The 13,942-nt window shown below is 46.4% G+C and overlaps 1 protein-coding gene across 1 annotated transcript; it reads left to right on the top strand.

The window, feature by feature from the left end:
* The first annotated feature begins 351 nt into the window (after positions 1–351).
* Positions 352–12,234, top strand: LOC122756326 (gastricsin-like). Its single transcript, XM_044005562.1, has 9 exons — positions 352–441; positions 2,898–3,048; positions 3,860–3,977; positions 4,932–5,050; positions 5,585–5,784; positions 9,210–9,332; positions 9,882–10,029; positions 10,616–10,714; positions 11,985–12,234. Exons 1-9 carry the CDS (start codon positions 377–379, stop codon positions 12,138–12,140), a joined length of 1,179 nt encoding a protein of 392 aa, XP_043861497.1. The 5' UTR covers positions 352–376; the 3' UTR covers positions 12,141–12,234.
* The last annotated feature ends 1,708 nt before the right edge of the window (positions 12,235–13,942 follow it).

The following is a 13,942-nucleotide window of genomic DNA, read 5'->3' as shown; positions in this document are numbered from 1 at the left end:
ACCCCATCCCTTCCCCCTCCCAAGCTAGGGATGATAGCCTTGGACATGAGGATAAAGGAGTGGGTCCCACAATTTATTTGTGCTTGGTTATCATGTTAGCATTTTCTCTATTTGTTTGGGACCAAGAGGCTCTGGGTACTTAATAACAGATTAAGCAGCCAAGCTCTGGATAAGAAGGTAAGACCCTGTGTGCTCCTGACTTGCCATTTCTGCCAACTGATTATTCTGTTTGCTGAGGCTGGCAGTGGGAAGCAGGGAGGAGGGGGGATGCCCCACTCTGGATGTATATATAGGAGAGTCCCCAGTGGTTCTCTTCAGCTCAGAGGGGACCACAGGAGGTGGTAACTCTAGGAGCTGCCTGAAGAAGAAATCAATCATGATGAAGTGGCTAATTATTGCTCTTGTCTGCCTCCACTTTTCAGAGGCAGACAAGATAATCAAGTAAGTCCTGGGGCTGGGGGAGGTGGTGACTGGGGGAAACTGATGGCAGGGAACAGGGCACAGGAGAGAGAAGGGAGAAGGAAGCACAGTGTAGTGGGAAGAGCCCTGGATGGGGAGTCAGAATAACTGACTTGGGATCCTGGCTCTGCTGCTTATTACCTGCAGTATAATGGGCAAGTCAGCTAAGATCCTTGGGCCTATTTCCTTATACTACTAATAATGGCTAGCATCTGCATAGTGCCTGGAGGTTCACAAAATGCTTACAATATTTGTAGAGTGCTTACCACAGTGCCTGACAAATACTATGCAACACATAAATGCTTGTTCCTATCCTTCCCCTCCCCTGTTTCCCTTTTACATATATTAACTCATTTGATCTTTACAAGAACCCTGGGAAGTGTTATCATTATTCCCATTTTACAGAGTAGGAAAACTGAGGCACAGAAAAGTGAAATGACTTACTAAGAGTTACATAGCTAGTAAGCATAGGATTTGAATTCAGGTCTTCCTGACTCTCCATGTTCTTCTTCTCTATCCACTGAGCCATCTGTCTGTTCCCTTAGATAGAAAATGAGTTAGATGAAACTCAAGAGACATTTTGGCAAAGGTACAAAAGACTTGACTTTGCAGTCAGAGCACCTGGATTAAGATCCTGTATCTGTCATTTATAAGCTAGGTGACTAAACAAGCCTCTAAATGTCTCTGGGTTTTAGTTTCCTGATGTGCAAAATGAGACAATTGAATTAGACAACCTCCCCAGTCCCTAACAACTTCAAGCCTACCATCATAGCAGCTTAGGGAAGAGGGAGGAGGACCAAGAAAGGTGATTCATTCTATAATCATTAAATAAGTATCTCTACTGTCTTTTCCTCCCACCCTGCTCCAAGAGAGATGTTCATTCCTGCCATGAGGAAAAGCAGGAGGTTGGGGCTGGAGGCCACTCTCTGGACTAGGATTATAGTTATTTGTTCCTTTAAAAAAATTTTAGGGGGCAGTTGGGTGGTACAGTGGATAGAGCACTGGCCCTGGAGTCAGGAGGACCTGAGTTCAAATCCAGCCTCAGACACTTGACACTTACTAGCTATGTGACCCTGGGCAAGTCACTTAATCCACATTGCCCTGCAAAAAATAAAAATAAAAAATTTTAGTCTAGGGCATATCATTGGGTTCCTCAAATTCTTATCACTTTGAGGAGAAAATGGACCTCCTGCTCTATATCTAAGATTCCACCCCTTTCTCATGTAATACCAGTTCCACAATGAACACTGGTAGAGAATAGCAAAGAAAAGTCATTTATTCATATCATAGCAAAACAGAAATCAGAAAAAGTATGCATAGAGTCTTTTGCTTCAGTAATCTGAAATGGGATTGGCCCCTTCCATCTTCTCTCTTATGGATGGAAGCCCGAAGTGCCTAAAGCAATTCAGTTATTGAAGACTGGTGCTAAAGATGTCTAGTGCTCCAAGAATCCCAAATGAGGCTGACCCTAAAGGATCCCAAATGGGACCTCAAAGGGCTCACCTGCTTGGAGAGTCCCAAAAGGGACTGGTAAAAACTAGATCTTCCTCCTCACTTGCTAACTCGACCCTGTCCATTCATCTTCTACCTATGGGCTTTGGGATGGTGGTTACATCCTTATTCCATTTTGCAATTGAGGAAACTGAGGCAGAAAGAGGTCAAGAGATTTACTAAAGGTCAAGCAGTTAGTGTCCGAAGCAGATTGGAACTCGAGTCTTACAGCTTTCAATTCCCAACCTCTTTGACCTATATCATATTGCTGCCTGAGGGATAGGAGTGAGGTGGGGGGAAGGGTAGAGAAGAGAACACCTGCACAGAAAAAAGTAGAAACGATCAGTAAAAAGAAAATGTATACAAAGTAAGAGGCAGCTAGGTAGTACTGCAGTGGATATAGAGTTCCAGGCCTTAAGTCAGGAAGACTCATCTTCCTGAGTTCAAATCTGGCATCAGACACTTACTAGCTGGGTGACCCATGGCAAATCATTTACCCCGGTTGTCTCAGTTTCCTCATATGTAAAATGAGCTGTCTAAGGAAATGCCAAACCACCCCAGTATCTTTGCCAAGAAAACCCCAAATGGGGTCAAGAAGAGTTGAACTGAAATAACCGAAAAACAACATACAAAGTAAATATAAAAGGACTTCAGAGTAGGGTAAGAGAATACTACCAGCTGGAGGACATCTTGGAAGGTCTTGTGTAAAAACTGGTAGCAGAGCTGAGCAGGGGAAGATCTCATTGTTGAAAAGATGGATCTGAAAAAGACCAGGTTGCCAGCCACAGCTAAGGGTAGGAGGGAGTTATCCCTCCTCAAAATCTGAGCTCTTGTCGATCCTGGTCAGTGGGCCTTTGCTGCTGGATTGTGAGTGGGGTTAGTTGAGTCTGGGAGCAATTGAGTTCTGGGATGGTTCACAGAGAGCACCTCCTGCTACTCCCTCCCAGGGTCCCTCTGAAGAGGTTCAAGTCCATGAAGCATGTGATGAAGGAGAAAGGTGTGCTGCATGACTACCTGAGGAACCACAAACGGGACCCTGCCACCAAGTACTTCAACCAGTTTGCTGTTGGCTATGAACCTCTGGACAATTATATGGATGTGAGTGAGCACCTTCTGTCTCACTTCAGACTGCTGCCTGACTCTCTGCTCCCCTGGGGCCCTTGGGGTCCCAGGTCAGAGTGTGGTAGTCAGATGTGATGAGCATCTCCTGGGGGGAGGGTCCTGCCTATCAGGGAAAAAAAGGGGACCTTCTCTCTACCCTCAGGAAACTTTCAGGTTGACAGAGTTTTGACAAAGTCCTTTCCTGGAGGCACCTTCCATTTTAATGGGGGTGACCATGCTGAGACTCAAGATGGGCCTTGCAATGGTATTGCATTGGGAGTTGGCACAAATATTGGTAGAAATTAGTAAGGAAAAGGTTGAATGACAGTATCAGGAGCCAAAGAGATCTTGCAGCCCAGAGAACTCAGCCAAATCTAATATGATGAAACTGAATAGGGATAAACATAAAGTGTAAATGGAGATACATGTAAAGACTTGGGTTGAAAAATTCAACTCATGATTACAACTATCTCAAAGTGACTCCTGAGTCAACCAGTTTCCCCTTGACTTGAGTTCTTCAAGCCACAGCTGGGTGACCACTTGTCAGATACTTGACAGTAAGCAGTTTTCAGGACAGGATGACCTCTGAAGTCCCTTCCATTCCTCTGTTCCTGTGACTGTGGCTGGGGACTGATGAAGGAGGCAGGTTTAGAAGATAGGAGGCCATTGTGCCTCCAGCCTAGCCTGGCTAGGTGCTGCTGCACCTTAGGTGGGCAGGGGATGATCTGAGTGCACAGGTCACCTGGCATTTATTGTGCCAGGCAGAGGGCAGGTCTGTGCAGTCTGGTGACCCAAGCTTCCTCCCTAGATGTCTTACTATGGGGAGATCAGCATCGGGACCCCACCCCAGAACTTCCTGGTCCTCTTTGACACTGGCTCCTCCAACCTGTGGGTGGCCTCCACCTATTGCCAGAGCCAGGCCTGCAGTGAGTACCCCAGGTGGTGGGGGGAAAGGGAAGGGAAAAGTCTTCAACTGCAGAAGATATGACACCTACTTCAGAGGAGGCAAAGGAGGGACTGTTGGGTGAACTTGAGGGTCAGAATAGACCAGCAACCTTTCCAGGGTCACATGGCCTAACCAAAACAGAGCTGAGAAGAATCAATTGGACCTCATTCTATTCCACTCCAACCTACACAGTTTTTGATGCCCCTACTGAGTGGACCTATGGGGAGAAATGCAAGGGAAGCAGAAGACTTGGTTCTGCTTCTGCAATTTTCCTACACTGACATTCTCTGGCTCTGGTCAGTGCCCTTGGGTTTGGGTCACTGTAGAGCTGGATACTGGGCAGAAATAGGAAGCTGGAGAAAAGCCAGTTCAGAGAGAATGGAGGCATGATGGTAGCTGGGACTGGATAGAGGAGGTAAACATGTGGAAACTTATTCTCCCTCCCCCACCTTCCACAGGTGGAGATGATTCTGGATCAGTCCTTTGTCCAAGTTCCCAAGGTTTCCGTGTAGCTCTTGAAAAGCCTGAGGTCAAATCCTACTTCTGGTCCATTCTAACTATGGGACCACCAGCAGGTTGCCCTACATAGACAGGACATACCATAGACATGGTCTGACTCTGGTCAGTGCCCTTGGATTCTGTGTAGATGTTGAAAAGCCTGAGTTCCAATCCTGCTTTTATTATAGCTACCACATAAGACAGGAAGTACAGTTATTCATATTCCCATTTTACAGATAAGGAAATTGAGGCTTTAAAAGGTTATGTGACCTTCCCAGAGTCATATGGCTAGTGAATAGCAGAGATGAGGCTTGAACCCAGCTCTTCTGATACCAAGAATGCTCTTCCTATAGCACTACCATGCAGAGAAGTAGGAAATGGGAAGTGGGAACAGAAGTGCTTGCCATCTACTGACATCCTCTTTTTGTCTGAGCAGCCAATCACCCCCTGTTCAACCCCAGCGAGTCTTCCACCTACTCCAGCAATGGACAGACCTTCTCTCTTCAGTATGGAACAGGGAGCCTTACTGGAGTCTTTGGCTATGACACTGTGACCGTGAGTGGTTATGGGGGCAAGTGGGTAGAGGGGAGTGCGTGAATGGACACCCAGTGGTGGGGGCCCTTCTCCAAGGATGGGGCATGTAGGAGTGTAAGAGCCAGGACATGTAGAAGCCAGGGGAAGCCAGCTGAGCTCTCAGATTCCCCTCAAGTTTGTTGAGAGACTGGCCACAGCTGAGAGGGAGCTCTGCCTGCCTGGAGTTTGCTCCTCTTGCTTCTGCAGTGAGCTTAGTCTTGCTTTAGGAGCCTTAAGGAGCATGAGGCATGAGGGAAGGCTGGTCAGAGCTATGTGTCATGCTGCCCTCTGGCAGAGAAGGCCCCAAGTGGCTCTAGGTCCCCTTCCCTCTCTAACTGCTCCCCACCACAGCAGCTCCATCAGGACAGAGTTGTCTGGGTGGGTCCTGAGCCTCTCCTCCCTTGCCTCACTAAGGTGTGGAGACTAAGCTCATCTGTAGGCCTGGGGGGACAAGTTCTCCCCACAACCTTCTTCTGAGTCAGCCTTCCCTGGTGGCCTTCTCTGTCACCCCCACAGATCCAGGGCATCTCCATCACCAACCAGGAGTTTGGCCTGAGTGAGACTGAGCCTGGCACCAACTTTGTGTATGCCCAGTTTGATGGGATCCTGGGCCTGGCCTATCCTGCCATCAGCTCTGGTGGGGCCACCACTGTGATGCAGGGCTTCCTGCAAGAGAACCTGCTCAGTGCCCCAGTCTTTGCCTTCTACCTTAGCGGGTAAGTGACTCAGCTTGCTTCTTCCTCTGAGCCCTCAGCCCCCTCCTGACCTTATCCCTTCTCCTGGCCCCAGGGGGTTAGATTCTCTCTTGCAGAGCTTCTTAATCAGGGCTTTATAAATGCACATGTATACCTACATGTCGGAACTGTTTTCACTAACAGGAGAAGAGGGGAAGGCTAGTCACTGGAGCCTTAAGACCAGTAGCTTCCGGCGGGTGGGGCTTGTCAGCCTTGATCGGCAACTGGCCTAGGGGAAGGAAAACCCTGATTTTAAACCTCTGCTGCCTTGCAGCTATACCCATATATGGGCAAGGCTTCAGGATTTAATCCAGAGGAAAAATCAGGAGTGAGAGTCCCTCAGGCAGTTGGATGTTGGACTTCACATCCCTCTGGAAACTCCTGCTGGGGCACTGGTGCCAAACTGTATTGGGAAAACCTGCTGCATGGGCAACAGCTTGTTTTCCATTTTGATCCGCCCAGGCCAGCGCCCTGGAGAGGACACTCCAGCTACTCCTCATGGGGTAGATACAACAGAAAACACAGCCACACTGTGGCCTGTGGCTCTTCAAGGCTCTGATCCATGCTCCTTCGAGACTGGCGGAGGCCTACTACTACTACTACTACTACTACTACTACTACTTACATGCATGCATACATACATACATACATATGTGTTTTATCTTATGCATTTAAAAATGCGATTCGGTGAAAGGGGTCACAGACTTCACCAGGCCTTGAAAGGGTCTGTGACACACTTACAAATAGTTCAGAACTCCTGCTACATGACTCGTTCCTTTCCTCTCTCCTCCCAATAGGAAAATTGATGAATTCATTTGTATTTAATGAACACCTGCAGGAAGGTGGGATGGGAATGGTGCTGGGTCAGGGAGGGCAGGGATGTAGGCATGGCTAAGAGGTGGGCTCTGCCCTCAAGGGGCCTACAGGAGACGAGCTGATGTAGTGGGGGGTGGGGGGTGATAAAGCGAGAGCTTGGATCGACTTAGAGCAGGTGAGGGGGCCAGTGAGGAGACTGACCTGGATGGAAGTTTGGTGCCCATTGAGGAACAGTGGGGTAGGAGTTGGATAGGGAGTTTGGGGGCAGATTGTGGAAGCTCTGCAAGACGAGGCAGAGGTTTGCAATCACAATTCTTCCCCTTTGCCCAGTCTATGTTCACACACTTTGAGGAATAGAGAGCCAGGAGAGACTTAGAGAGCATTGTCCTTATCATCTGCTTAGTACTGAAAGGGATCTTAGAGCTTGTCTAATGCAACCCCCCCCCCCACCTTTACAAATGAAGGAACTGGGGCAGCTAGGTGGTGCAGTGGATAGAGCACTGGCCCTGGAGTCAGGAGTGCCTGAGTTCAAATCCGGCTTCAGACACTTAACACTTACTAGCTGTGTGATCCTGGGCAAGTCACTTAACCCCAATTGCCTCACTAAAAAAAAAAAAAAGAAGAAGGAACTGGGTAGGGAAAGAGAAGGGAGCTGTGATTTCATCGGTATAGGAAATTCTCAGGTAGGAACTTATTTTTGTCCTTCTTTAGTTGTCTGATTCTCTGTGATCCCATTTGGAGTTTTCTTGGCAAAGATACTGGAGTGATTTGCCATTTCCTTCTCTAGCTAATTTTAATGAGATATTTTATTTTTTCCATTACATGTAAAGATAGTTCTCAACTTTTGTTTATACAAGCTTTACAATTTCAGATTTTTCTCCCTCCCACCCCTCCCTCCCCCCTCCCCTAGACAGCAGGTAATCTGGTATAGGTTATATCTATATATCTCTATACGTATACATATAGATATATATATATATACACACACATATATATATACACATAATAACATTAATCCTATTTCTGCATTAATCCTGTTACAAGAGAAAGAATCAGAGCAGTGATGCGAAACCTCAAAATAGAGAAAAAAAAAAAACAACAGCACCCAAAACAAAAGAAATAATATGGTTCAATCAGCATCTATAGTCCACAGTTCTTTCTTTCTTTTTTTTTCTTGGATTTGGAGATCCTCTTCTATCATGAGTTCCCTGGAACTCTTCTGTACCATTGCATTGGTGAGAAGAATATAGTCCATCACAGTAGGTCAACACTCAATGTTGATGATACTGTGTACAATGTTCTTCTGGTTCTGCTCATCTCACTCATCATCAGCTCACATAAGACCCTCCAGGTTTCTCTGAACTCTTCCTGCTCATCATTTCTTACAGCACAATAGTATTCCATTGTATTCATGTACCACAACTTGTCCAGCCATTCCCCAATTGATGGGCACCCCCTCAACTTCCAATTCCTTGCTACCACGTAAAGAGCAGCTATAAATATTTTTGTACATGTGGGTCCCTTTCCCCCTTCCATGATTTCTTTGGGCAAAAGACCTAAAAGTGGGATTGCTGGGTCAAAGGGTATGCACAGCTTTATCGCCCTTTGGGCATAATTCCAAATTGCTCTCCAGAATGGTTGGATCAGCTCACAGCTCCACCAACAATGCATTAGTGTTCCAATTTTCCCACAGCCTCTCCAACATTTATTATCTTCCTTTTCTGTCATTTTAGCCAATCTGATAGGTGTCAGGTGGTACCTCAGAGTTGTTTTAATTTGCATCTCTCTAATCATTAGAGATTTAGAGCATTTTTTCATATGGGAATAGATATCTAGCTAATTTTAAAGATGAGGAAACTGAGGCAGAGTTAAGTGACTTGTCTAGATTCATGAAGCTAGTGAGTGTCTGAGGCTGGATTTAAACTCAGGAAGATGAGTCTCTCTACTACAGCACCACCTAGGTGCTCTGGTGAAATGTAGACCCTTAGGGAATTGTCAAGAAGAGGGCTACTTAAACTTTTTCCATTCATGAACCTCTTTTTGCCCAAGAAATTTTTACACTATCCCAGGTGTGTAGGTATATAAAATAGGCATACATAACCTTCTTCTGTTGCCACATTTTTCCCGGCCCCTTATGGGATTGAGAGCCACAGATTAAGAAGCTAAACTCCAGAACAATGGGAGGATAAGTGACATCCTGAATGCCACACAACCATTGTTGTCAGAGATGGGACTAGAATTCAAGTCCTCCTAGCTTTGGGAGACCAACTCTCTATCCACTCTGCCATGCTGCTGCTCCAAAAGATCAGAGGACTAGGAGATTGATCTTCCTGCTGCCCTGGAATGAGCTCACTGGGGTCAGCTACAAAGCTCACTGAACACTTGACCCTGGTTGCTGGGGGGGACCTTGGATGTCTTGTTCTCCCATCCTTTGGGAAATAGAGCAGTGGGGGAGGGGCTGCTGATGAAGACTCATGGCCTGTGGGCCCAGTAAGAAGAGATGTGGAAGGAAGTAGGGGAAGAGAAGGAGCCTTTCTCCTCTGCTTCCCCCTGCCTCCTCCCCAAAGCTGCCATTTCCCCTGTGTCCTCAGGAATGAGAATTCTGACAATGGTGGTGAACTTGTTTTTGGGGGAGTGGACAGCAGCATATACACTGGAGACATCTACTGGTCCCCTGTCACTGAGGAAGCTTACTGGCAGATTGCCATTAATGGGTATGTGTGGTGTGGTGGGGAGTGGGGGACAGGGGCTCAGAATGGATACAGTCATGAAGATTATTCTTTCAGTCTGGAAGAATGGGGGCTTAGAGGGGAGAGACCTGAAGTCTAGGGAGAAAAGCCATGACTCTCATGGGCTGACATCTGGAGTCTTCATATAAAATATATTTTACCAACAGAGGATGTGATCAGCCCTAGAGGGACAAAGTCTATGATGGGCCCTTAAATAAGGAAGTTGAATGAGGAGAAGGGAGGTATGGGACCCATGTCCCTAATCTGGGAAGGGGATTGAAGTCAGAAAGCTTCCTGTGTCCCAAATCCTGCCTCCAGGTGGAGGGGGAAGCCCAGCAGTAGTAGGCTTGGGGACCCCCAAGATGACCCAGGTGGGAATTCCTCTCCCAGGGTTTCTCTATGATGAGAGGGGTGGAGTTTTCTCAGCAAAGGGCAAAGAGGGGCTGTTGAGGGAGAGAGATCCTGGAATGCAGGCAAGGGGAGGGAAGGCACATGACCAAGACCTGTCCCACATCAGGGGTTGTCTTCTTACAGGTTCTCCATTGGAGGCCAGTCCACTGGCTGGTGCTCTGAAGGTTGCCAGGCTATTGTGGACACTGGCACTTCCCTCCTCACTGCCCCCCAGCAGATCTTCTCTGAGCTGATGCAGTACATTGGAGCTGAGGAGGATGAAAATGGAGATGTAAGAGATCCCTGTTTCCCCAGCTTCCTGGGAGCAGGGGATTGGGGGAGGGGAAGGTTGGAATGCTAGAATTAATGAGTGTAGGGGAAAACACTGGGCTTTCCACTCCAGAAGTCAGAAGGCCTAGGTTCATTTCCCACTTTACCAATAATGTGAATGTGGAACAACATACTTAACCTCTCTAAGCCTCAGTCTCCTCATCTACCAAATGGGGATAATTATACTTGGACTCTGTATTTCACTGGATGACTGTGAGGAAAGTACTCTGTCAGCCTTAAGGTACTATGTGTATACATGCTGCCATCATCGTTGTTGGCTCCCCTAAGGAGCCCTATAGCTCTGACCTCTGGCTCAGGTTATGAGGTTTATGTTCAGAGTTAGGAGTCCCTTAGTTGGGGGATGGTTTGATCAATGCTCTTGGGCAGGACTGGTATGGAGAGGATGGATCATGGGAGGTAGAAACTGGGCCAGGAAATCTTTATCCTCAAAACACTCCAGAAGCTGTGTGGACTCATGACACAGTGGAGATCCTAAGTACCCCTATCCCCCATATACACATGTTTCCTCCTGTGCCTCTCTCCTCCAGTACTTGGTCAGTTGCAGCAACATCCAGAGCTTGCCCACCATCTCCTTCAACATCAATGGTGTGAACTTCCCTCTTCCTCCCTCTGCCTATGTGCTGCCGGTGAGTCCCCTTCACACCCCATCTTAGACATTCTTGCCTTATCAGGGGTGGTCCCTGTGAACAGGGAGGGTAAAGGAGGTAGGAACTACTTACTCTCCATCTTGGCATGTGTGTGTGTGTGTGTGTGTTTGTGTGTGTGTGTATGTGAGTGTGTGTGTGTGTATGTGTGTCAAAAATCAAGTTGTAGTTTAGAGGAGAAACAAGATGATATCCTCAGATATGGTGCTCCCAGACTTCCCAGTTTCTTGTGATGAGAAGCCTAAAAGAGCACAGGGTTGGCAGACTTGGGGAAACATATATACCCCTATTGCATAGTACTTTGAGGATTATTTCATGTGATAAAATCAGAGAATCTCAGTTTTAGAAGGGCTATCAGTAATAATCTGACCCAACTCCCACACAAAACTGGAAACTCTTCTACAACATCTCCATGAGGTAGTCATCAGCATTGACTTTCAAGTCCAATACTATTAGGGATGGGGAGCTCACTGTCTCAGGGGGCAACCTGTTCCACTGTCCAGGTCATAGACTTGGGGCCAAGAGCAGAAAGAGAGAGATGGTTAGGAGTCAATACTTAGCCCTCTACATTACTGTGTTGCTCCTGTAGGGCAGCTTCCCTAATTTGACTCCTCTACAGCATTTTGGAAATTCTCTTGAACGATTGCAGGGGGACAGAGAAAAGGTAGATAGGTTGGTAAGTAGATAGGTAGGCAGGTAGGTAGAAAGATAGATGGATGGATAGGTAGAGCAGTTGTTAAGTATTTACTACCTGCCAGGCATTGTTCTAAGAAGTTCCATGTGGGTCTGGTGATATGCTAATCAGTCAGTCAATAGCAAGCATTAAATAATGTGCTCAGCATGGTGCTAGGCACAGTGTGTATCCCTGTGGGGGATGCAGGGGGAGGAGTGAGGGAAGAAATGGAAAACCTCATCTGGGCTTTTTTTGATTCTCCAATATAAGTGAAAAAGAGGTTAAACAAAGAGAACAATGATACCAAGCAGTGAGTGGTCACTCCCTGCCCCCACCTCCCCAGCTCCTTAGTGTCTGTATTAGTCCAGACAAGGGACAGGTACTTGTGAGATGGGGCAGTCAGAGGAGGTTTTCTAGAGCAGATTTAGAACTTTTCCTGCCTGTAGAAAGAAAGTGAAGCCTAAGGCAAATATCTTCTGCTCCATGAGTCCCACCTCCAGCACTCAAGGACAGCTTCCAAGAGGAAGTGCATCACCATGGGTTGATGCACTCATCTCCTTCTCTTCTCCTCACCTCCAGGGCAACAGCAATTACTGTGAGGTGGGGATCATGCCCACTTACCTGCCCTCCCAGAATGGCCAGCCTCTCTGGATCCTTGGGGATGTTTTCCTCAGGAACTACTACTCTGTCTACGACCTTGGCAACAACAGGGTGGGCTTTGCCAACCTAGCCTAAGCTCCTCTTCCAGACTATTTCCATCTTCCTGCCTCTTGGGGTTGCTCTCAACTCTTCTTCCCTTCCTGCCTCCATTTCTGTCTCTCCTGATGGATTCTGGATCTTCATTGTGTGACCTGGGAATCTATAAATAAAAATCACTCTAACCTTTCATTCATTTGTCCATTCACTGAACATAAAAAGAGCCTTTACTGCATGGGAGACCAAGTATTAGCTGTTGGAGGTGGTACCTTCAAGGGTTAGATATGGCATGATCCCAACTCTTACTGAGCTTACAGTCTTGTAGAGAGAGAAATACCAACACTGGTAACCACATGACTCCTCAGGCAGTCTGGTGGAACCTATGGAGGAACCCTTTTGAGAATACTGTTTTAAATGCATACGATAATATCCATAGTATTATGAGGGAAATCAGTTATATTGGAATATAGTCACCCAATTCAAAAAAGGCCTGAGACTCCAGATTAAGAACTCATGATGTGGGGCAGCTAGGTGGCGCAGTGGATAGAGCACCAGCCCTGGAGTCAGGAGTACTGGAGTTCAAATCCAGCCTCAGACACTTAACACTTACTAGCTGTGTGACCCTGGGCAAGTCACTTAACCCCAATTGCCTCACTAAAAAAAAAAAAAAAAAAAAAAGAACCCCTGATGAAAAAGGCCTGAATGTTATGACATTCAAGGTAAACAAGGTATCATCACTGACCTTTGTGACTGGACTAGACCAATGTGAGATTTGAAACTCAAGGCTCTAGTTGTAGTCCCAAACATCTAGATAACAAGTGGTCCAAAATATTAATTGTATAGTTTAAACTGCTTCATTCATTTGTCCATTTACTCAACATGTATCAAGCCTTTACTGCATAGGCAACCAAGTATTAGTTGTTGGAGGTGGTACCTGCAAGGTTTACATATGGCATAATCCCAACTGTTACTGAGCTAACAGTCTTGTAGGAAAGATAGAAATACCAACACTGGTAACCACATGATAAATACATTAGAGAAGCAGCAAAGATACCCTCAGGTATGGGGAGCTCACTATGTCAGGGGGCAGCCTGTTCCATTGTCCAGGGTATAGACTTGGGGCCAAATGTTCTGTGAAGTGGGAGCTGGGGTGGTAGGTAGGGTCATTACTGATGAATGGCCAACCTGGTTTCCAAATGCTCTTTGTGGGTTTGGAGGAGCTGGGATGTTGAGGAAGGATAGGAAGCTTCAGCAGGTAGGTTAGTGCCAAGTCTATTCTGTTGTAAAGTTTGGTGTTAGTAGTAAGTGTCCATTTGGGATAGCTTTATCCCAAACAGCTCCATCTACCCATCATGCTCTACCTCCTCTAGGAAGCTCATTTTTTTTGTCCTGCAGTGCCTGTCAATCAATCAATTAACAAGAACTTATTCAACCCCTACTCTATATGTCAGGCACTGGGTCTACTCTTTCAACACCTACTCTATGTGACAGGCACTGGATCTACTCAAACTGTTCTTCTATTGACCACTCTCGGGCCCCACAGTGCCGTTTTTGCCCTCGATTCTTTCCCAGCATTCCCCTAAGGCTCTTGATTCATATGAACTGAATTCATTCTTAAGGACTTGGACCCAAGTGTATTAGTTTCTCTTTTTTAGATAATTATACTCTGACTCCAGAACAAAATTCCAAGGAGATTTCTTTCTTTTTTAGATATTTAATACACACCTTTATTCTTACCTACCAATGGTTCTTTTTTTTTTTTTTTTTTTTTTTTTTTTTTTTTTTTTTTGCGGGGCAATGGGGGTTAAGTGACTTGCCCAGGGTCACACAGCTAGTAAGTG

Source organism: Dromiciops gliroides, chromosome 4 (genome assembly GCF_019393635.1).
Source record: "Dromiciops gliroides isolate mDroGli1 chromosome 4, mDroGli1.pri, whole genome shotgun sequence".
Lineage (NCBI taxonomy): Eukaryota > Metazoa > Chordata > Mammalia > Microbiotheria > Microbiotheriidae > Dromiciops > Dromiciops gliroides.
This window is presented reverse-complemented; position numbering and strand designations above follow the sequence as displayed.

What these genes read in the sequence shown, in the direction of transcription:
- LOC122756326 (XM_044005562.1), top strand. Translation starts at nt 377, where the DNA reads ATGATGAAGTGGCTAATTATTGCTCTTGTCTGCCTCCACTTTTCAGAG. An exon ending in TTGCCAGAGCCAGGCCTGCA is followed by an intron (nt 3,978 to 4,931) that starts GTGAGTACCCCA and finishes TTGTCTGAGCAG; the next exon opens with CCAATCACCCCCTGTTCAAC. An exon ending in TGGCAGATTGCCATTAATGG is followed by an intron (nt 9,333 to 9,881) that starts GTATGTGTGGTG and finishes GTCTTCTTACAG; the next exon opens with GTTCTCCATTGGAGGCCAGT.